This window comes from Chrysoperla carnea, chromosome 4 (assembly GCF_905475395.1).
Source record: "Chrysoperla carnea chromosome 4, inChrCarn1.1, whole genome shotgun sequence".
Taxonomy (NCBI): domain Eukaryota; kingdom Metazoa; phylum Arthropoda; class Insecta; order Neuroptera; family Chrysopidae; genus Chrysoperla; species Chrysoperla carnea.
Window position 1 is genome coordinate 62,418,113 of NC_058340.1, and position 25,130 is coordinate 62,443,242.

Genomic DNA, 25,130 nt, shown 5'->3' on the forward strand with positions numbered 1-25,130 from the left:
AAACCAATCACTATAATTCAAACTTTTGATTTAAATTATTTGTTCTTCCATTCAAAGTGAATCGAACCCAGATATATCGCTTCCCTGAAAAAATAAAACGTTTTTTAAGCTGGTGTTTGATTTTGAAGCTTTACACTTTAAGTGGAAATGGCTCTGAAAATATCTTTCTCTGTTTGATATTACTGTCGTCTATTAATTTGTTTGTATAACTAAAAATATTATACTAAATTTATTTTGGTGCAAAGTTCGACCGATAAATTTGGTTCTAATTTGATTTTAATATGTATTAGGGCTACATTTTTTTAAATTTTGTCCAAAAAGCATAGCGAAGAGTCTTTTATATCCATTTACAGAGTGCATGCCGAATTTCATTACATTTGGAGAATTATTTATATATGGAGAATTATATATAGAGTTCGGCTCGAAATTGCTAAATTTTATCGATTTTACAAAATCAACGCATTTTTGTTGCTATATCCTCTTAATGCAATATAATACTTACGCGATCTGGTTTATATAAGTGCGTATGGGGTAATAAAAATGTTGATCCCACATCTCTTTCTGCCATCGTGTTTGCCTCCTAAAAAAATTCCAGGTTTATAGTCTAAAAAGTTTCCGTGATTATAAAATATATTAATTTTTATTTTTGGGGAATAATATTAATAATATTAACAAATACGGCAGTTAGATTTTACATTAAAGTCGCAAAACGCGATGTAAAGCTGCTATTTTGGTATAAATATTTGAATCTCTTAAGAGAGTGTAAAAAAACAAAAAAACTTTTTTTACTTGCCCCTAAGGGGCCCAAATAACATATCTAGCCGCCATTTATACTAGTTTTCGAAAATTTTTCGAAATAATTTTTAGAAAACTTGTTTTTATTTTGTTTTGTTTTGTTTTTTGTTTTTTTAATTTGTCATTAGGCTCACTAGTTGAAGCTACCTACAAATTTTCATCTCTCTATCTTTCATATTTTTGGAGAAAAGTATCCCAAAGTTTTGTCCTATTTTCACTCCCTCACGAGAAAATAATGATTAAGAAAAAATGGTTTCAAACAAAATTTTAACATTTCTGAAAACTTTGTAAATTTAAGCATCACGTTTCAAAAACTATCAAACATACGGAGTGGGTTGGCTTCAATTGTTTCAAGTTAAATATACCTACTTTCAAAATGATAGTAGAAACAAATTTCAAAAGCACATAATTTTTGTATTGAACAGCAAAAACTGAAAAAGTCCGAAAATTTTGCAATTTTCATGTATTACACAGGTAGAACAACTTTTTTTGCTTGCAAAACGCAGTTTTACGATCCTCAAAGAGGTCAGAATAACATAGCAAAAAATCAGCTTTACATCAAGTTTTGTGATTTTAGTTGTTGTTGTTGTTGTTGTTAATTTTTTTCTAACATTTTACTGGCGTTAAAAGTTGAAGTCGCCATGTTTAGTCAAATTAGAAAGTGGTGTAACAGAAACTTTCTATATTTTTTGACTAAACATGGCGGTAAAAATACTCAACCTGATTTCAAAATTAAATATTCTAATCTGTTTTTTTATAAATTATTTCATTTTATTATGGATAAGAGACAAAAAAAAACATTGCCTTTTAAAAAATTAAAAATTTTAGGTCCAGTATCTGTAACATTTTTACATGAGATGCGTCTGCTTATAGAATCCCTGAATTACTGTTGAGTAAGGTCATCTAAGTATATTCTTATTTTGTGAACTACATTTGTTTACGTTTTTGAAGACAGTTTAATGAAAAATTTATAATATTTTTGTGAGTGTTCTTAATTTATAAAATATTACAACTTTGTGATTTTAACTAAAAAAAAAAAAGAGGAAAAAAGTTGTTTTTATTTGTGTGTATATTTTTACCTCGTTATTATGATGTGAAGATGGTTTTGAATCATAACCTCCAACACTTCGTAATGATTTCGTTGGAGGTTGTATTGTTGTTTCATCATACGATCTTGCCTCTGATACGGTCCTTAAAAATTTGCACAAAATTTATTTAAAATTATTTAATAATTTTTAAACATTATTTAGTGAAATTAACTTACATGACTCGAGGTGTTGTATCTACTAGCCAATTTGCCATTGGATCCACAAGATCCTCGTGGCTAAGAAAACAATAAATTGGTATTAAGACAATAAAAAAAATTTTTTTTTAGTGATTTCGTTTTACTTACCTTGTTGACTTTCTTAGTGTAGTAAATTGTGACCGAGTTCCAGTACTTGAAATTAAGTCGGCTTTATGTATTAATGTTGCATTTTCACTACGATCTGCTTCCACTCCTTGGCTACCAACAGTAGCCGATACTTCAAAACCAGCAGAAACCAGTGCACCTAGGCAGTTAATTCGAGCATTACTTCGTATTTTACAATTTTATTGCAAAGTTTTTTTTTATAAATTACCTGTGGAATTTTTGTGTGTACTTGATTTTCTTTCACTTTGAGCTTGACTATGTTTTCGGCTTGGATTTTCCTGCTGTAAAATAGTGTATAAACATAAGTCTGGAAATTATAATGAAAATTAATGTTCCTACCCTATTAGGAGAAGGCCCAGCATCTAAGTACGATAATAATTTCGCTTCCGTACTACCAGCCGAAGTTTTTCTTTTTTCATAACCATGCCCCATTGTCATTAACGGGGAATTTGGTGCAGCCGGATGATATTTAGCTCGAGGTATCATTACAGTCAAAGAACGATCTCTTTGTTCACCTAACGTTCCAGAATCACCTTGTTCTAAATCAGCAACTGAGACATGTTTCTTGTTACTAGATTTTTGTTTCTTGCTTTTCTGTTAGAATGTAAAAATTAAAAAAAAATTAAAATAGTTCAGTCTTACAATGAAATAAAATAAAATATGAAATTACTTTTACTACATAAGGTAAAGTGTTGGCATCGCTTTGACTACCCTCACTGCTAGTATCTTGAATCATAGCTCTACGATCTAAAGACGCTCTTTGTGGTAAAAACGACGTGCCACCTTGCCCACGCGGAGCTCCACGTGATCCTCGATGAGAGTTCACTCGAATATCACTTGATTGATGACGAACGCAAGTTAAAATTGAGCATACAATCAACAGAATGAAGAGAATTATACCCAATATAATCAAACCAATTAACATAACTGAAAAACGTAAAATGTATTAGTTATTGCTTCAAATCATTTTGCAGAGTGAATAAACTCACCTTTCAAATTTATGTGACAATTTTGACCTGCATACCATTGGAAACATTCGCAAAGAACTTGTTCATCGCCACGATTATAACATGTTCCATGATAATTACATTTCTCACAACCAATCAATTCCGCAGAGCATACTCGTCCAGGATATAATGGATTCTCGGATAAATCAGCAAAACCTTCCTTACAGCTACATGTATAAGTTCCACGTAAATTGAAGCATTCAGCATGCTCGGAACAATCATGGAATTGTGGATTCATACATTCGTTGAAATCAGAAGCTTGAAGTTGTTCAACATATTCTCTAGCAGCATACACTTCGGTACCACCTAAACTGTAGTTATTATTTCGTAAGTATTTCTTAAACACATCCATCAAACGACCTTCGTCTGTATTATCGGATAGCTGAACATAAAATTTATTAATTACACCTTCGCCAGAAGGTGTTGGTTCGAAACTATCCACATGTACACCATGATATACATCTCGTAAATCACTTTGCATAACCATACGATCAAGTCCGTCATGAGTAGCTTGAGCTAATTTTGTAAATTCGTTTGAATTTTCGTTATTTAATTTGTCTACGTAACGTAATCTTTCTTTTCCATGACGTGCCAAAGCTATTTTCATTCGATAAGTGTAAGTTGCTAAAAATGAAAATAATTAATAGTAAAATATTTGTATGAAAGAAAAAATTTATGTAATAGTAGAAATGAATATATTGTTTGGAAATACAAGAGATTGATTGCATACGGATCAACAGTTGTTAATAATTTAATCGCTCTAATAATCTAAAACAGTTCTTTTACACAAAGTAATATACCGTCTAATGAGAAAAAAGAGGACCCGCTTATACATGTGCAAATGGCATTTGAAAAAGGTAAATTTCGTTTATACAGGCGTTAGCGGACGTTTACGCAGGCGTTAGGCAATTCGCTATCGAACTAGCGAACTCTATTTTTAAACTATAATGTTAGTTTAAACTCCGATTCTCGGACATATACGTCTATAACAGAGGTCACTTATTAAACTACATACGTATACAAATAAATTTATGATGTGGGTGGAATCGGTTACTTCGTTCTTATCCAAATGACGACAGTGTGGTCAATTTTACCGTCCCATTAATTATAATTATTCACACTAACGCTGCCTGGATTCGAACCCGCAACTTAAGTCCAACTTTAACCCGCTCGGCTACTTAGGCTCTTCTATTTTTAAACCAAGGAGAATAATTTTAAAAGAAAAGTAAGTTTAATTGACTTACGTTTACATGGACGATCTGGGAACATTCTAGCGAAGCCAGGACGGCATACACAACGCATTATGCCTTCAACGCGTTGGCACAACTCATTTCTGGATGGTTTACAATCGGGTTTACATTCATTTAGACGACCATTTATATCAGGAATTTCCAAACGGGGTGGTGTAGCTATTAATATTCCACCGACCATAACATGATCAATATCGTTGCCTTCAACAATTTCATCCCGTTGTTCGGTTTCATATCCATGCTCAATTTTTCCATCTTTATGATTCTTATTATCATTTTTATCATCATGTGGAGGTACTTTGACTACACCACCTTTGTTCTTATCGGTCATTACAACAAATATAGATTCATTGTCGTTATAGGTTTCTGTTATATTCGGTTTTGATACATTTGGTGGTGGCTCGTTATCGTCGATGATAAAATCATTCAAATTTTCTTCATCTGTTATTCCTTCAATCACAATCTCTCCTGAAGAATTATCAATTGATGTCGCTACAGGAACAGATGGATATGTAGTTGGTTCTGGTTTTTGTGGATATGTGGAAGATTTAGTAGGTTGTGGAATATGATGGTTTATAGTTGTCGTTATTGTGGAAACAATGCTCGTTGGTTGAACAAGTGTGTGAACATATGTTTCAGTGACCGTATCCACAATTGTGGATGTTTGAGTCTTTGTTAACAGCAAAGTTAATGTGGATGGTGGTGCTCCCAAACTTTTGACAACAGTAGTTTTGGTCGTGGTTACTGTTAAAGTTTGTGTATGTGTTATGTACCTCGTCGGCAGTAGAGATTTCGATGTTTCTTTACGATATTGTAATATATCTTCCTCAATTATTGTCGGTAAAATTATTGGCGTATTACTAGACGTGGGTTGAATGCTTTCGTCTACAATTTTTACTTCATTACCGGCATGGTGTGTCATTGTTGTTTCTAAACTTGGAGTTGAATCTCTGATTGTAGAACCGGAGATAATTTCTGAATTCGAATCTTTAGTAAACAAATTGCCAAAGATTGTAGTGATTCCATCTGATACAAGAACTGGAACCGATTTTTCTTGTACATCATTTATTAATGATGTTTTGATTATATTCATGCTGTCAACTGTTAGTAAAGTTTCTGAACTTTCTAAAATTGAATCTGGATTCCATGTTGGAATTGATGGTTCGACTTTACTTGTCATGAATATTTCCTTAACATGCGTTGGATTTATAGATTCTTCTGGTTTGCCAATAATGATATCCATACTGGGTGTAACATGGCTAGAAGTTGGTGAAAATGTAATAGCGACGGTCGTTCCTTGTGGATGTCGAATTGGCGGTACAACATACGGTTTATGAGCCGGTGGTCGTGGTTTCGGCCATGAAAAGGCTGGACGCCTCGTTGTAATTGGATAATGATCGGGTGTTACTGGAGCTTTCTTGGTGGAACTTTCTGGTCGTTTTGTAGCTCTTGGTGGAGATGGCGTTTGTGGTCGACGTGATACATTTTGAACAATTTCTGTTGCTTTGGTTGTTGTAGAATATTGTGGATATCGATTTAAATTGGGTCGTTTTTTGTAATGATCGATGTTAAACACAGGTCGATATGTAGAAATTTCTGGTTGAGGAGTTGTTTCGGTGAAAGTATGAGCTGTTACAGCGGGCGGTGGATTTAAACCCATAACAATGTCATCATTCTTTATAGACGATTGTGAATGATACTCAATTGCTGGAGGTGGTTTCATTTCTTCCGATGGCTTTGGTATGAATGAACTTGGAGTTATTACAGATTGTGTATCTAATAGAGGCTTTTCTGGAGTTATTGTTGGAGTGTTTTGAACAGGAGGCGGTGGTTTCATATCCATATCCATATTTTTCATTTTATCATATATATTTTCAATCGTTGGCGGATGCATTTTTTCTAAACTAGATGGATCCACAGTTTGATTAATTTGTACGGATCCATAATTGTGCGGATTTGTGGATTCTTTTGTAACAAATAATTCAGATTTTTCATCGTCAGACATAATAATATCGGAATCTTCTGATCCATTATGTGGTTTATTTGGTATATTAGATGGAGCTTTCGATGGTTTTGTCGGTGGCTTTGGTATTTCACCTAAATTCAAATCCAATTTTTCTTTATTTAATAATGTTATAAGAGGATTTACTGGTTTGGAATGTGGCAGAACAATTGAATTGTTTAGAATATTTGAGGTGTTTGATTTGATCTGAATATTTGAAGATGGAGAATTATCCAAATGTAAGCTTGTTCTCGGAGTGGTAGTTGCATAATGTGCTTGTTTATGATCTGGAGGTTTCGTATACGCGGTGTTAAATGGTTTTTCAGTTTGAGATCCAGTGTTTTCTTTACTTTCGTAATTGTTAGTTACCGGCGGTTTACGAGTACCAACTTTATGCGAATTGTCCACAGGTAATGAAGTAGGATGTACGTTATGGTATTTATTGTTATACCGATGTGTTGTAGGTCTCTCAATTATTGGTTTCCTTGTTGGAGGCTTTTTATAAACATTTGATATCGGTGGTTTTGGAATGTTGTAGCTGAGGTCATCATGAGCCATTGGTATTTTAAAAACTTGTCCAATTTTTTGATCATTTAATGAAGTATCAAATGCATGAATAATATCGTTAATGATCGTAAAGTTATCCGCTGGTTTCTTTTGGACCGCTTTTGTGGTCAACGGTTTTAAAGTTGTATATTTATTTATCGGTAATTGTCCTGGCCGTAATGGATATTGATTTGATTCTTGAACACTCTCACCTTGATCAACGTTTTCATCGGATGGCAAGTCATCCTCATTTGAATGTAAAGGTATTGGTTTTGGTGTTGAATGATACACTTCTGGTCGTTTCTTATTTGGTTGTGAAATTGGCGGTGGCGACATAAACTCGGAAGGAGTATTCTGTTGTTTCGGTGGTAATAAAGGCTTTTGTTGTGGTTTTCCCCATTGTGAATTCGGTGTGTCACTTTGAGAATTTACGAAAGAAACTGAATGATCATAATTATTCAATGGTATGCTAGGTCTAGACGCCACAGATCCAGGTCGGGTGTTAAATTGATTATTGTTCAAAGGAGCGTCTAAAACAATTCCATTTGGCACAACATGTTCGTGGCTATTAATACCTCCAAGTGGTTGTGGACTAACGTTAATATTTATGTTCCCCTCGTCCATATGTGGTAAATGTACTTTTATTCCATATGGAGGAAGGTCATGATTTGGGCCCCCAAACGAAACTTTTTGTTCGTTAATAGTTATGCCATGATCATGCGGACCGTAGTCGTTGTGCACTACACCTGGTTTTATTGGTCCATGATTAGGACGATGTTCATCATCATAGTTACTTACACCAAATGAGACAGGTGGTGCATTTATTTTGATTCCATGGGATGCAACTCCATGGTGTATAACCTGACTTTTTATTGATTCACCTTCGTAGTGATGTGTATTCGAAGCAGTATGGATATCTTCGTTTATGACCGTACCGAATGATATAGGTGGTACATTTACACTGATATCATGATGGTTTACGTGTGAATCAACACTTATAATGCTTCCGGATGGTTTAATAACATTTACTGGATTTTCATTGGGGGATACCCCAAATGAAAGTGGTGGAACATTTATATCGATACCATGGACTGCAGTGTTTGAATCAACATTTATAACACCTCCAGATGGTTTAGGCATTACCTTATGAGTTGGTGGATTAATTCCTGTAAATGTTGTTTCTGGTTCAGGATATGGCGAGGGATCATCAAAGTATTGTCCATTTTTGTGAGGCTCAGATATTCCGCCAAAAATTAAAGCTGTTGAGCTACCAGGAGGTATAATTACATTCGCCACTTGTGATGGTTGAATGTTGACCAATAGAGGTTGTCCTGTCGCTCGTTCTACAACTTCAGGGAGTAAATGTGGATCGCCTATTGTTATTGGACGAACTTCAATGCTTTCAGAAGCTCTAGTTGGACCATAATGTACCACTTTTCCTGAATTTTCATGCTGATGTTTATGTGAAATGGACACTCCAGCATGATTTACTTCTTGATAGCTCGATGGCGGAGGAATTTTTGGAATTGGAGGTGGTGAAAGATGTAAATTATCTTCTCTGTTGCTTGGAATATTAGGAAAGCGGATACTTTGGGATCCATGCGAATCTCTGATTCGTGTATGCATTTTTTTAAATGGTGGAGGCGATAAAGGTTTATTGTCATGATAATTACTGTTTTCAATGTGTATTAATGGCCTTCGAGAAGATTCTTTGAGAGGTGGTGGCGGGCCATAATATGTGTCAGGGTTACGCTTATGTTTTTCTACATCATTTATTACTTCTTTTTGAGCAAGTTTTGGTGGTGGTTGCATGCCAATCGGTGTTTCTGGTTTATTTTCTAAAAACGGTACACGAGGTCCAACTATAGCTGGTTTTCCAACAATTACATCAGAATTAGCGGTGATAACCTGACCAGGTGATATTGGAATTCCTCCATTTACAAGTGGACTTTCATAAGTTGGTTTTCCAAATATAACTTGATTTTTGTGATTTACTTTTTGATCCGGTAGTAAATGACCATTAAGAGCAAGATGTGAAGCGATATTTTGACTTTCAGCTACTTCTAAACCATCATCTCCAATACTGCCTACAGGAATGTAGATTGGAGAACGATTTTGTGCATCTAGCGCAGTTGCTGGTGGCTTTTTGCTACTCTTTTTGCTCATCACATCGGCATATTGGGGTTTCAATGTTGTATTATTCGTTAATACTGATGTATCATTACGGCGATTCGAATTTAGGTTATTTTTAATCATACCACCAATAGCACTGAAAACTGGACGTAATGCAGTTAAACTATTGATTCCTAATGATCCTAAACTCAACAAGTCTTGAACAACTTCATTTTTATTTGCTGGCTTTTTCAATGAAGGATCTGATACTGGTATAATAGTTTTCGTTCCATTTTTACGATTGACCACAATTACTTGATCACCAGGCATTAATGTGGCCCCATTTTTTGTCACTGTTTTTGAAGATAAAATTGAAGTAGTATAATTTTGAGGTTGCGCTTTGGTATTAGAGTTTACCGACTGGGTTTTGGTTTGTTCAAGTTTGTGTGTAGTTGATTTATTAATTTTTGTTTTTGAATTATTTTTTGTTTTTATTCTGGAGCTACTTTCTACAATGGCTGATTTTGTTGGTTTAAAATTTAGAGGTGGTGTAGGCGACGATGTTTGTTTGGATTGAATAGTGGTAGATTGATCGATTTGATCATCTTCATCAAAAAATATAATTGTAGACCCTGTTATAACAGATGGAGTTGATGGTTCTAAAATTGTTGGCTCAATTTTCGGTTTTGTTGTAGATTTAGAAGGTTTTGTCGTTGATTTTGTGATCGGTTTTGCAGTATGTGATGACGTTGCAACAATTGATGCTGAAGAACTAGTTGCTGTGGGAGCTATTTTCGTATGTTCTTGTTTATGATCTACTGCAGTAATTTCTAATTCTTCTCCACCTAACATAGTGGCATATTGTACAACTTCATTACCAGCATTCTTTACTGATGTTCGTAGTGAATCAATGTAATCAGATTTAAATAAATTTGTTGCAATTGATTCAGTGATTACATTTTCAACTACTCGAGTTCGAGAACTAATAATCGTTGTTGTTGAATCTTTGGCACCATTCTCTTGTAACAAAGTTGTAAAATAAGTGAAAGTTGTTAAATATGTTTTGGTTGCAAATATTTCCAAAGGTTCGCCAGTATTACGCGTTGATAACGACGCTGATGATTTTACAGGGTTTGTTTTAATAACAGCGCTACCAGAAGTTGTTGATTGTGTTCGCTTTGGATACAAATATAGTTTTTCAGTTACGATATCGCTTGATGTTGAAACATTTGTTTTAACGACAGTGCTACCATCCTCCATAAATGTATTATAATACGTATACGTTACAAAATATGTTTTTACTACATCAGTTGTCGAGTATTCTTTGGTAGCTGTGGGTGCAATATCTTCCACATCCAAGGCAATGTAGGATGTCATTACTGATGTAGCTTTTGGTGGAATTGATTCTGTAATTACCACTTGTGTAATCACATCTTCTGTACTGATTATTTCACTTTTTGTACCCTCAATTAATGTTTTTGTTAAAGAAACTGTGCTGTAATATGTATTGGTATCGTGTACAGGTGTTGCGGTTTCAGACGGTTGTAATAAAGACAGATAGTCGTCTGGAGCAGTTACTGTATTTGCAACAGTGTGCTTGGATGTTACTACTAACGGCTGATCACCATCATGCATCGTATTTAAATATGTGTACGTTGTATGGAAAACTCCTGTTGCCAAGTTTGGATTCTGAAATTTTAAGAAATAATATTTAATCACAAAAGATATACCTCGAGAGATTTAAAACTACTGGCCTTAAGTAATAGAATGATTTTTCACTATTAACCTGTGGCGGCCCTTTGATGGTGAGAGGGTTGCCCCCACCTTGCAAAACAATTGCAAAACTTTTTGGTGATTTATTTTTTTTTTTATAAACTAGTATTATGAGAGACAATCTGTCTTTTTAGGCATTCAGACCCAAAAGGAATCAACGGAGGTAATATGGATTTGGAAATTTTCAGTGACGATCATTCTTAAAACTATTCTAAAACTAATAATTGAAAATATAATTTTGAGAGCTATTTGCAAATGTTATAGAGATCATACTGGTACAGCCATAATTTATAATCGCAAGAGGCCAGATTTTTAAGTACGTTTATGCATGGCATGACAGGTTACCATGCAGAAACATACAGCAAAATGAAGTTTCGATACAAAAAAGCTATTTTACCTGGGTTAGAGTAATTCCAGCAGTTGATGTGGGTGCAATATGTGCATGCGCTGTGTTTCGTTCTTCGGTTGCTATATTTGAAATTACTTGTTCATGACTACTAACTGTTGTGGTACCATCTTGTAGCCATGTCGTTAAATATGTAAATGTGGTCATACAAGTCTTCGTAACAAATTGATTTGGATACAAAGATGATGAAAGTTGATCAACCTTTAAAAACAGTAATAATTAGTATTTCACTACAATTAGAATTATCGTAGAATTAAAATTCTGCGGTAATAATTATCAACAAATAACTCACATTTGTTGCTTCTTGTGGTGATAATAACATCATATGATCTCGTAAAGTAGACGGTGCAAGTGTGACGGGTTTAAATTGAGTATTTTTTAATACCCTTCGATAGTTTGGATCACCAGGAATCGTGCTCTTATCACCAGCAACAATTACTTCAACACCATTACTCATAATTCGTGTGGCTAAATTATATCCTCGGGCTTCTATGTCTTCTTCGTCCGCTTTATAAATACAAAATCAAATTAAATATTGTCAAAGGTAAATTTTCCAAAATTTACAAAATTTGCTTATATTAAAACATACCATTTAGAATTTTGTAGGAATCTATTAATTTTGGTTTATTACATTTAATTAAAAACAATAATTAAAATAACAAAAAAAAAAAAAAAAAAAAAAGAAAAATATGTTACATTAAAAAAAAAGTATTTTACAATAATCGTTGGTATATATATACAAAATTTTTTGGGGATTTTTAGCTAAAATTATAGTTGATTTTGCTGTATATATCTACAGGAAAAAAAAAGGAATTTTATCCACTAACTACGGAAAATGTAAATTTACAAACGTAATCCACGTAAAAAAGATTATTCTATATTGTCCTCAAATTCAGCATAAAATTGCGTAAGTATTAAGTAGGTATTGTAGAATTTTAAGACAATTATAAAGTCAATTAACACAGTCATTATTAGCCAAGCTCCAATTCTCCAATAAGCCGAATGGGGTGGGTAATGGATTTTGATTACTTTCATGGTCTTTTTAGTGTAGATCCCCTTGAATTTCCTGCATTGGAGAAATTTATTTACCCTAGCATTCATTCAACACCGTCTTGTTATTAAAAAGATTTTTTTTAAATGTTTATTAGGCAAGTTGAATATTTCAATTGATTGAATTTTGATCATAGGCGTAACCACTTGATATTTTTATAGCATTCGATAGCACTCGGACCAACTCGGGTTGGCCCATCCCCGGCCATTACTCCATGAACATTTTGGAGCTGTTAAATAACAGCAGGAGTGCTTCGACGTCAACAAACTTTAGATCTGAAAGGTCGTCAAAGAGAAGCTGGCTCAAGTAAGTTCATATTCTCATGCAAGAGCTGGACAGTGACAGAGAAGATGAGACTTTGTCTCCTTCTCCTCCTCACTGTGGCAGCTCCTACAATAGCCGTCCTGCACTGTCAAGCTCAGGCGTCCAGCATGCCTGTCGTCCAGCCATAACTTTGCTAATAAAGGCCCAATTTTGATGTAAAATTCATTAACTTTATAATTGCCGTAAATAAGTTCTAAATAAATTTGCATTTAATTAGTAATTAATAACTCACCTTCGACTTTTGATTGTTGTTCATTGATAATTGCTGTAGACGTATTTAGCGCATCGAAATCGGAAGAATATACAATAGTTGTTAAATTAGTATTATTTTTGTTAATATTATTTATATTTTTTGTATCAATAATCAACGATGGCGAAATGTTCGTTACAGTCGTCATTATTCGTTCGCTAACAGTAGTCTCGGTTGGTAAAATCGTTAATATTGTCGTCAAAGTATTTGTAATTGCTGTTGTCTTAATTTGTGGTTTAATTGACGTTGTTGATGTTACAATTTGTTCGTCTCCATTCACACGAGTCACAACAAATGTATACGTTCGTAATTTTGTAAATAATAATTCTTTGGTTTCATAAATAAGACTGGTACTTAATAAGGGAAGGACTGAAGAACTAGGAGTGGGAGAAGATAGTTCAGTGTATTCATCACTAGGGAATATAGTTACAGGATCATGAGTTATGTGTATAACTGTTTGTAATGAAGGGTCTTCTTCTTCAGCCGTTGTTTCTTCTTCACTAGGTAATGTTAATGATGGCTCTAGTGATGTATTTGGTTCGCTGAGAGTTGTAAATGAAGGAATATCTTCTTCGGCAGCTCTATCTATTGCGGTAGGTATTGGTAAAATTAATGATGGATCTAGTGATATATTTGGTTCAATATATGTAGTGAATTTCACTAAATTATTGGATGCGAAAATTTTTGTTTTATTAATCACTTGTTCATCGGTATTTTGTAAATATAATTCTGGGGGTACTTCAATTTCCAAATCAAGTTCAGAGGGCGTTGGATCAGATGTGGTGGCTACAATACTTTCTAAAGTTTCTGTTGGTTGAATTAATAATCGTTTACGTGTCACAATTACTTTACGACGATGCTGTTGTGTACTAGAAATTAAATTTGTTTCTTCAGGGAATTGCAAACTTTTCCCCAATTTTCGACGATGTGTACGTACAACAACTCGTCGACTTTTTGTTGGTGTTATTTCACTAGTTTCTAATTTTCGTTTTGCTACAAGTTTTTTAACAATTCGAACATTTCGTCCAATTGCGTCACTTACATCTCGTTTTAAACGTAATTTTTGTGAAGTGCCAAATTTTGTAAATGAATTCATCGAAACATTGTTTAAATTATAATTACAATTAAAATTAGTTAAATTAAAATTAATGTCACCCCGTTGTATTGTTTCGACCTTTGGCGTGAATTCTATATGCGGGGTTGTATTCACAAGGCCTATCACACTAAAAAATGTTGTTCATCTTCTGTTAAAGTTGATTGCATTCGATCGGAAGACGATGATTGACTATTTAAATGATTTGTTAATGTTTCAACAGTTTGTGTGTTTAAATTATAATATTTGGTTAAATCACCTACAACGCTTTCTAAACTTTCTGTAGCACCAGAATTCATTTCTTCGCTACTATGTACGATATCATTGAATCCACCTGATAATAAAATTTTTTCTAAATCATCAGCAATTTGTTTGCTTTCAAATTTCGTTGGTAATCTTGAAGGTTCTACTTGAATTGTATGATGATGATCTATTTCACGCTTACGTAAGGTACTTGTTGCATATTCTTCATCAGAATAGACAGTTGATAATGAGGTACTAAATTCTCCAGGTCTTCGACCAGAGACATAAATTGTAACCACACTTGATTGGCGTACAGGAGCTGGTTTAGGTTTGCTGGTGGTTGGTTTTGTACGTGAGCTTGGTGGTTTTCGGCGGGCTGGAGCTTGTGTTGGTGGTAAATCATATAAATTATCGTTTAAATTTTCATCATCTTCTATGACATCTTGATCTTTAAGTTTATCAAGTTCCCGAATATCTCGTAGCTCATCAGAATTTAATAATTGTTTCTTTTGTTCCAAATCTTGTAAATAAAACTGATTTGGATCCTGCAATAAAGTTAATTGTTGTTGTTGACCAAATGGATTTGTTTGTGGTTGTAACTGTTGTTGGAGCAATGGTAATAACAAACTATTGATATTTGCATTAGGTAAAGCCGCTGTTGGAGTAACCACTACGGTATCGGTGATAAATTCCGTTGCAGTAATCACATTTTCAGAACTATCAACAATTGTTGTTAAAATTTCTTTTCCACGGAAAGTTAGTGGAATAATTGTTGATGTTGCCGATGTTACTGTGGTTACATATGTAGTCGTACGTGTCTTATACTCAGTAGTTGGAGTTTGTGGCACGGCGTTTTGCGCACCTAATAGAGGATTTTGTAATCCTAATAACGGATTTTGATTTGGTACACCTAAATTACCCAATAATAATTGTGATAATAAGATATTAGCTAACGGTGCTTGAGCAGCTAAAGGTGGTGTAATTGTTGATACAACCTGCTCAACATCGTAAACTGTGCTTGGTATTATGTGTGAAAATGATGTTTTACGTCCTCGAATATATGTTGGTGTAAACGTAACACTTGTCGTTGGTGTTTCATGTAAAATAAATTGAGTAATTTCAGTTGCTCCATTTGCAGCCAATCCTGTGGCTTCACTAGTCAATACTAAAATTGGATTGCCAGCAAATCCTGTAGATGTTAAATATTGATTTGGTCCCAAAATTTCTGTACTTAATTTTGCTGTTATAATATTTTTATATTCAGTTATTTTGCCATTAACAACAGGAATTGTTACTTCTGTTGGTATATGATGTGTGACAGTGATTGTACCATCAAAACTAGGTGCAACATAGCTGTAATCATCGTAAGAATTAACACGACCACGTGTTCGTTGTGTGGTTCCACCACGACGATTTACATTACGTGAGCGTGCTGTACTTCGGCGTGGTGTTTCAGTTGTAATGCCGTAGCTTCCACGTAGCCTTGGTGGTTTTGGTCGTGTATTTGCTTGTGGAGATCCTGTTGTACGCCTTGAGGCTGCAGTTGTAGGCCCACCACGCCTGAAGTTTGATCTAGGTGTTGTATCCCGTTCTCGTAACGTAAACTGTGATCTAGCAGTACTAGGTGTAGGCCTTGAAGGTGATATTTTTGGCCTTTGATTATTAAATGGCGTGTGTAGAGTTGTTGGGGGATGCACTGTTGGATTATTTCGAGTTCGGCCTGAAAATCGACGAGCTGTTGTTCTTATTGAAGGTGGTGACGGTGTAGTTAATTCTGATGATTCATATATTTCTTCATAAATTGGTGTGGAAATAGCGCGAGCACCGTTTGGTCGTCGGAATCTTGCTGGTGTGCTTCTGCTACCATAGTCAATTTGCCGTTTTACACGACGTCGAATAAATGGACGAACTTGAACAGCGTTGTATACTTTGCCAGTTTGCCGATTAATAGTAACTGGGGCAACTTCAGTTTGTGTATCCTTTTGTGATCCTTCGTATTCGTTATCACCATCATCAAAGCCTTCTTCATCTTCAAATTCTTCATCTCCATCTTGAATTTCTTCTGCTTTTGGTTCTTCTGTTGTGGATGTACGTGGTTTGAATAACTCTCGACGTGGGAATAAACTATTGGATGGTCGTGCTCTATTTTGTGGAGCAATTGATGGTGGTGGTCGGAAAGGTCTGCCTTTTGGTTTCAAAGTTGTAGTCGTTGTTGTTGTAGTAGTTGTTCTTCTCGTATTTCTTCGTGATGTAGTTCCCGTTCGAGGTGTTGATGCAACTGGTGAAATTCCTGGTCGATTTAAAGGCCTTCTGAATCGTAGTAGTGGATTCTGTCTACGTTGCGATTCTGTGGTACTAGTTAAAGCCAAAGTCGTTTCATATTCATCATCAGCAAATGATGAAGTTGGATCATCTGTTACAATTGTTGTTAGATCATTTTCTTGATCTGTTGTATCTGTGGATGGAGTTGTGTAAGATCTAGAACTTGCACCTCGATATAATGATGATGACAAAACTTGTGTAGGTCGTACACGGAATCTTGAACTACTTGCAAAAATATTGCTGGCACTAGATCTCACTGGTGATGATACTGCAATGCTAGTTCTAAATCCACCACGTCTGGAGCTAGAACCATATCCTCCTGTTGCTGTTGGTTGAACTCTTGATGACGATCTACGTCCAGAAAAGCTAGAAGAACTGGCTTGGAAAGTAGCTGATGTTGCTCCGCCACGTTGTCTAGAGAATTTACGATTACTTGATGGTGAAATGGCATTTTGTTGTGATGAAGGAGCAATTATTTGATTATTTCGTCTTCCTCCAGTACCACTAAATCGGCCACGTGTGGTTTCAGTTTTAATTGCTGGGGTTGCCGTGATTGTGGGAGTGAAGTCTGATCGTGTTATTGTTTGTGCACTGCTTGGACCAATATTCTTTCGTTTTGGTGCAAATGTTGGCCGATTTCTTATTGCAAATGGTCGTATTACAGGTGTAAATGTACGTTTACGTGTTGAGAATGTCAGTCTTGACTTTTTCCGTCCTGTTCCATCATCTTCCTCATCGTCTTCGTCACCTTCACCTTGTTCATCATCATCTTGATCAGTACGATTTTCATCGTCATTTTTACCGACAATATCATCACTTAAAGAACTTTCAATTGTTACTGGCGACGGTGTAATTAGATTACTTGTCGGCGAAGCAGTGGCTTTAATTTCGTTGGCAGCATTTAAAGTTGCACTTGGTGATATTGTTGATGGTGCTGTTGTTTTTTCGATTATAAAACTGGATGTACTTTCAATAATTTGTGCATATCGACCATCAATGATGGTTCCTAAAACTTTTGATTGGTATAAAGTAGTTGTGTGGTTTTGTACGATTGTACCATCAATTAGTCGTACTAAACCAGTACGTTTTTGTTGAGGTAATTGTTGTTCAACTGGTAATTGTGATTTTTTAACCTCATCAACACTTAGAGAAGATGTACTTTGTACAACTTGGGCATATAAGTTATCAACATATGTGCCAATAGCTTTAGTTGTGAAAAATAATGTACTTATTCCTTCCGCATCAATTATTTTTCCTTGATTTATGCTTACTATTCCTGTTGGTTTTAGTTGTTGACTTGAAATCGCTGTACTACTTGGTGCAATCACACTATTGGTGCTTGTCGTTGAAGATGTGGATGATTCTGGATCAAAAGTTTTAGTAGTACTTTCTAAAATTTTGGCATATAAACCGTTTATATAAGTTCCATATACATCAGTTGAGTATAAGATTGTTTTGTCATCTTCAATATTTGTTGAAATTATAGTAGAAATCAGGCCAGTTGGTAACAATGAATTATCTTCGTTAGTCACTACTACAGTGGGCGTAGCTTCTATTTCTACAGTCGAAGAAGGTTCAATTTGTGACGATTGTATACTTGTCACTGTTTCCAAACGACTATTAATTATCGTTTCATCATCAATATAGGATGTTGTGTAAAATGTGTAAGTTGTATAAATAGTTGTCAAGTCGTCAGTAGCAGTTGTAGTTGGATTAATTTCTTTTTCCTCCTCTTTACTACCAACTCTGAATGTTTCTAGTTCTTGTTTCTCAACTTGAGTTGCTTCGATTTCAATAGCAGGCAATGTGGCAGTTGGTGTATAAATACTCGAAACAGTTTGTTCTCGACTTGTAGTTGTCGTAACACCATCTTTAAATAATGTTGTCCAATATGTGAAAGTCGTAAAATATGTAATTGGTAATTGTGCAGCGGATGGGTCAATTGTTGCTGAATCGTCAGTGATCTGTGATGGTTGAATTGTTTCCGTCACAATATTTGTCACTGTTTCTAATCTACTGACAACATTTGAGGATGTTGTACCCAAATACATAGTCGTAAAATATGTGAATGTTGTATAACTAGTCTGTAATAGTAACGTAGGCGAAGGCATTAATTCTGAATCGTTATTATTTGATTCTGAACTAATTTGATCTTCTAATATATTACGTTTTTCTACGTTATCGAACAATTTATCGGTAATGCGTTGTGAACTGGATGTTGAACTTGAAGAACTGCTTGAATGTGTTTCGATTAATATATCATCTTCATCTTGTTCTTCCTCCGAAGTATTTGGTTCTTTTGATCGTAACATGGTACTATAATTTTTCTCTGCATTATCATTCGTTTTTTCGAATTCGTTGGTTGTTTCAGTAACCGTTGTCGGTTCAATTGTTAATTGTTTGTTATTATTTCGGACAATTGTACTGTTATATTTGTTATAAACGTCTAAATTTAAATTCATAATTTTTTCTCGGCTCGAATCAGTTAATTCTAAGTCATCAACGTTTGTTTCAACAGTTGATTCAATTTCTTGCTCATCTTCGTTATCATCTTCTTCAGGTGTTGTTAAATTTGATATAGAAGTTGCACTAACATTTTCTTGTTGTGTTGGAGTAACATAATTAGTGTACACAGCTGTTCGGCTTGATATTTCAGTCTCACCATCAACAAAGATTGTCGTGAAATATGTATAAGTTGTATAATACGTTTTTATTCCATTCAAAGCTGGTGTTGCTTGTAATAAATTATCTTCGGTCGGCTCACTCAAAATATCATCATCACTAGTATTTTCAAAGCTTGCTGAAGTTGTTGGACGTCCAATACCAACACTTGTCGGTGCAATTTCCGGTAAATCATCAAAACTAACAGCTGGTTTTGAATACAACACACTATTATGATCCTCATCTAAATTACCTACAATACTATCATCTCGAGCAAATAGTCCAGCAACAGCTGGATCTGTTGCCTCTTCGATTTGTAATGATTTTGATGGATTTATGGTGGATGTAATTACATTTGTTATAATTACTTTCCGACTCGAAATGCTCGTTGTTGATTCGAGATAAAATGTCGTTAAATAATTGTATGTAGTGTATAATGTTTTATAGATATAATCAACACCATCTTCATGATTTTCTGTTGTTGTTTCATCATGACTGTCATCAGTTGATGATTCTGTCGTAATAACTTCAATTGGTGTTGTATTTATAATTGATTCATCACTCAACGTTGTTATTTTATCATTGTTATCATCGATTGTCGTTGGCTTTTGTTCTTCAGTGGTTGTTTGAATCGATTCTTTTGTATTATCTACAGTTGTTGGTTGTTCTGACGATGCTTTAACAGTCGTTGTTACGGATTCTGTTGTTTCCGAATCTTGTTGTGCGCTTGTTGTTGTCAATGTATTTACATCAACAGTGCTTTCAATATCTGGTGTTGAACTAGTCGAAGTCGGAACAATTGATTCACAGTATGTTGGTATTATCGTGTTATAATCTATTTCAGTCGACGTTACTTCATGTGATTTTATTGATGTAGTTGTAATGTCATCGTCGACAGGAATAAAGAATGTAGTTAAATAAGTGTAAGTTTTGTACAATGTTGATGTTTCAACTAAATTTGTTGGTGTACATTTAACTGGCTGGTCATCTTCATTTTGTTTTGAAAAGTCTACTTCATTATTTTCATCTTCATCTTCTTTTTCTACAGCTTTAGAAGTTGTTGTCAAAGAATTTTCGTTTGATTCTGTGGTAACCACTGATGACAATTCTTTTTCTGTTGATTTTTCACTTGATGTAGTTGTTTCTACAGGTTTATTTTGATCGTCAATAGTTGTTGGTGAGTTTTCAGCTTTACTCGTAGTTGTAGTTTCTGCGTTGTTTTGATCCTCAGTTGTAGTAATTGCAGCTGTACTTTGTGTAGTAGCTTCAACAGGGCTTGTACTCTTAATGTTAAAGAAATCAGTGGCTAAGAACGGATCATCTTCGAAGAAAATTGTTGTAGCACCACCAAGCACATGTGTTTCAGAGTCAGTTTTCAAAATTGCAACCGAGTATTGGTCATCTTCAACAACACTATCGAATATAGTTGTCGCAGACCCTTCAACTAAGGGTTCTGTCTTTTGTTTTTGAGCATTTGCTGCTAATGATGCAACAATTCGTGCAATATCCTCATCTGATGGTTTTGATAACATTTGAGTCACATCTAATGTTGGACTTAATACTTCAGATGGTTGAATTACTTCAGCTGAGGGTAATGTTTCAGTCGATTGACTACTTGATATAGTAGCGATATCAGATTCTGTGAATTCTGGTGTTGATTGAATAATTATATCGTCGTATTCCTTATTAATGTCTTGTTCTTGTGCTAATACTGAAGATTTAGCGGCTTCATCAATTTCGCTGGGTGTTGTTACATCATCAAAATCTTGACTTTTACCATCGCGTTGACGATTTGATGCGTCAATCACCATTGTTGGTAAACTTGTGTGCATATTAAATTTATGACCAGTAACAGTTTTCGTAACCATTCCTGGTTCATGTGAATAGAATGTTTTAACTGTAGTTGCCACATTTTGATCAGAAAGTGTAGCTTCACCACTAATGGAAGTTATTTGACCTGAACCTTGTAACTTTGTATCTTGAGTTGTACTTGGAGAAAATACAATCACAGTATCTCCAACGATCGTCGTAAAATCAGCAAAACCATAATATGTGACTGTTTCTAAATCTTTTAAATCTTGTTTAACACCACCGCGGAATAATAATTTGGCCTTACGATCTGCTGGTGTTTCTTTATCAGATTGTTTATTTTTATTGGAAGATCCAGCACGACGGTCACGATCTTCTTGGTAATCAAAACCACTTGGTGAAAATTCATTTTTAATTGTGAATGTGGGTAATTGACCTTGCGGTCGAACTTTTGAAGGAGTGATTAATTGTTTTGGTTGTCGCGGACGTGTATCTGATGTAGCACCCGTTTGAATATCATTTTCTTGACTTTCTTTCAGCTTATAATAATTTTCTAAATTAATTGCTGCTGGATTTGCTTTGAAAGTTTTCACATTATTGGTATTGAAGGTGGTTTTGCTCTCTTGACGTACAATAATTTCATCACTTTCACCATCATTTTGTTGAACTTGTGCTCTTGGCGTTGGTAATTGTTCTGGTAATTCTGTTGTTGGATTCGTAGTATCTTCATCTTCTGCACTTGTTGTCCAAGCCCATGGCGATGCGGTAACAACTGCTGCATGTGGATCATAAGAAGCAAACTTTTGGTAATTGAGTTTATAGGGTGAGGGGGAAGGTGATTGTCGTGTAGTAGGGAATACTAAATATGCGTCAGCCTTATTTGGTGTAATATAGTCTGTGTTTTTAATAATATTTACATTTTCTGGTAATACTAAGTTATTGTCAAAATTCCATTTCGGATTTTGTTGTTCTTTTAATTGGTAACTAGCTTTAGTCGCTGGTGTATCATTATGGTCATAAATTACACGTGAACTTTTTGTTAAAAATTGTGCGTATAAACGTCCATTGTCAAGTGTTGTTCCAAGTACTTGTGTTGCGTACTCAGTCGTAACACCTTCTTGTATAAACGTCCGTGCAGTCGATGTCAGTAGGCCAATCGTCGGTTTTAAATTGATATATCTTCCATGCCCATGTTGCCCATTGTTGTCCACCAATAAAACAGTGGTGACATCTGTGGTGTGTACAGAAGGAAGATATTGGTTTTGTTTGGAATTTGTTTTATTTTGTTGAGAGCCGAACCAATTTTATAGAAGATTTATTTAAATTTTTTTTTTGTAGAGAAGAAGAGCGGAAAGAAAACAAAAATAAAAATAAACAAAAAAATAAATTAAAAATAAATACAAAATCATAAAATAATTATAATTTAAAACAAAAACTTAAAAAAGATTTTGAAACATTTTACAAATTAGTTTTTCAACGAATATTCATTAGGTGATTCTACCAAAATTTTTAGAAGAATCAAAAAATAATTTGCATTGCACATAGTATTATTTATTACGAATGTCAGCTAGGTTCTTTTTCTTTGCATGACTTCAAGGGTACAATCAATAGCTATTATTTCCCTTTGCGTGCGAAAAAATATTTTGTGAAACTCAAATTATAATTTTCATGAGACACGTAAATTTTCCGTCCGCAATCAGATATTTAGGTATTTAATTCATGAAAAACCATTCCAGAAGACAGTACATTTTCCTCATGGGTAAAAAAATTGATTTGTATAATGTTTCAAAAATGAAAGCATGTTTTGCAGACAATTGATGAAGCATTAGCAATATTGATGTGATTTCAATAACTAATATTTTTAGAAATTTTGCATATTGTTTTTATTTGATAGTAAGCAGTCAGCTTAGTTATTACCCACCGAAGTAATTGTTATATAGGGTAGGACAGAGAAGTATGCGAATTGGAAAACGCTGTAAATAGAACACCCTTCTATTTTTCTTAATAATTTTTTACATCGTCTTAAAATACATAAAAAATTGTATTTTTAACTAAAGTTATTTAAGTTGTAAATAAATCGAATCAAACAACTTCCGACTCATAAAATAAGTATCAAAATAGACAGACACTGTCGCGGGATATCCAACCATCAACACTTTAAGCAATAATTGTGATGAATAATTTGTTTATATGGAAGAATGTGTACGATTGAATGGACAACATCTTACTGGAGCTATTTTTTGAATTCAGTTATATTTAGTTAGTTTTCTTGAATAATTTTTCATCTAATATAACAATTAAGTCGTGAAAAATACAATTTACTTAATTTATTTAAAAATACAATTTATATTTCACTTTAAAATACAATTTACATTATTTTCTAAATGGTTTTTTATGTATTTTAAGATGGTAAAAAAATTATTTGAACAAAATAATGAGTTTTTATTTTACAGCGCTCTTAAAATCGCACACTTTTCTGCGTTTCAGTTTTATATAAGGCGCACATATATTACCGAGTATTATTACTCTTTATATTATTAAAGTTTAAGGAAATATTCTCCAAATTCTTGACTATGTTATTGTCTTTAAATTCCTGATAGAAATTTAAATTGACTTATTAGGTTCCCGAAAAACTACCAGTCTGTTTTATTTCAGATTAGGTCGCAATTTAAACTGTGTCTAGTCAAAATAAATTTCGATCCAGTGAATCTAACCAGGACAGGAAACGAATCATATTATCTTGGTTTTATTTAGGCTGTATAAATCCAATTGGAAGAATGTGGCTAATCTAAAAACAAATAGGCCAGGATATCCGTATCCTAATTTATACTGATTACCCGCAGTCAAAGCTCCGATCAAGCAAAATAAATCACTTATCATCCTCTGCTAGTAATGGTTTTATCATTATTTATTTATTTATTTACTTGACTCGACAACTTATTAATTTTCAACGTTTCACATTGCAATTAGCTTTATAAAAGAGTTGAACAAATAACCCCAACCTGCCTTTCCCCAACTAGTAATGTATAAGTAATGCAGCCTCGTATTATTACTGACTTGAGGCGAATCCCAGACTTTAAATACCCTACCGGAGTTTTGATTTTCTCGATGCTTTTATAAAGGCGATCACTCATTTGAAGAGACAATACAGAAGTCTCTGAATTTTGAGCGTCTTACTCCAATAATGTTTAAACGTTTTTTTTTTTCATGTAATCGTTATGAGTTCTTGAAATTACAAAAATATTAAAAGCAAAACAAAAATATCTACACCCAATTAAAAACTACAAATAAAAGAATGTCTTTTAGTAAGTATTCCATCACCATTTCAAATATTTTCAATATAAACAATTAATCAAAATGATTAGGTAGGTATATCAAATATGTACAAAACTGATAATGTTTTTAATAAAATAAAAACATGGAGAAAGTTTGTAATATGAGGAATGAATGACGCGGAAATTATTTAAATATTTTCAGTTATTATTCATAAATAAATTCATATATGAAATAATATAATTATATTTATCTATCTATTAATTTATTCATTAAAAATATTACTATACAAGTAAATAGATAATTAGTATGAGATTTTATAAAATTATATATGGTGTTTTGTTTTTTAAACATAACACCTGAAAAATCTATCATGAATGTTTGTTTATGTTAATTTTGTTCCTGGTTTTCTTTCATTAAAGAAAATTAAATAATATTGATCGTTTCTCTTAAGTGCTTGGAAGATTTTTGTCAGTATCTTTGCGTATGATTTTACAAAAGATTGTCATGCTTTAGCGATTTAGCATAGTTTTTTTAACGAGATATTTTGCTAAGTGTAAAAAAAGGTATACAGTTTAGACGTCAAGGAGTCGATATAGTGTATATATGAAATAAATTCAGGCTTTGTTCTATCTCTAACGGTTTACAAAATGGGTCCGGACACATTTGCGAACTCAGATGGACAGACAGCCGAAAAAAACTAATTAGGTTACTTTATGAACACCTGTACAAGAATTTTGTTCGTAGCTTCAATATTTTTAAGCGTTACAAACTTGGGACTAAACTGTCTATATAGAACATT

General features: G+C 33.9%; 1 protein-coding gene across 1 annotated transcript in view; it reads right to left on the minus strand.

Annotated features, from left to right (window-relative positions):
* The window catches only part of LOC123298838, a 160,664-nt gene continuing 135,534 nt past the window's right edge, over nt 1-25,130 (minus strand). The window contains exons 3-17 of the mRNA XM_044880933.1: nt 17,340-22,286; nt 14,167-17,300; nt 12,910-14,125; nt 11,596-11,809; nt 11,294-11,480; nt 4,458-10,812; nt 3,196-3,837; nt 2,877-3,133; nt 2,546-2,800; nt 2,415-2,487; nt 2,189-2,345; nt 2,060-2,119; nt 1,875-1,986; nt 503-580; nt 1-84 (exon numbers count right to left, since the gene is read on the minus strand). Of these exons, the coding sequence (XP_044736868.1) occupies nt 52-84; nt 503-580; nt 1,875-1,986; nt 2,060-2,119; nt 2,189-2,345; nt 2,415-2,487; nt 2,546-2,800; nt 2,877-3,133; nt 3,196-3,837; nt 4,458-10,812; nt 11,294-11,480; nt 11,596-11,809; nt 12,910-14,125; nt 14,167-17,300; nt 17,340-22,286 (17,720 nt within the window). The 3' untranslated portion in view covers nt 1-51. The remainder of the gene's footprint in view (nt 85-502; nt 581-1,874; nt 1,987-2,059; nt 2,120-2,188; nt 2,346-2,414; nt 2,488-2,545; nt 2,801-2,876; nt 3,134-3,195; nt 3,838-4,457; nt 10,813-11,293; nt 11,481-11,595; nt 11,810-12,909; nt 14,126-14,166; nt 17,301-17,339; nt 22,287-25,130) is intronic.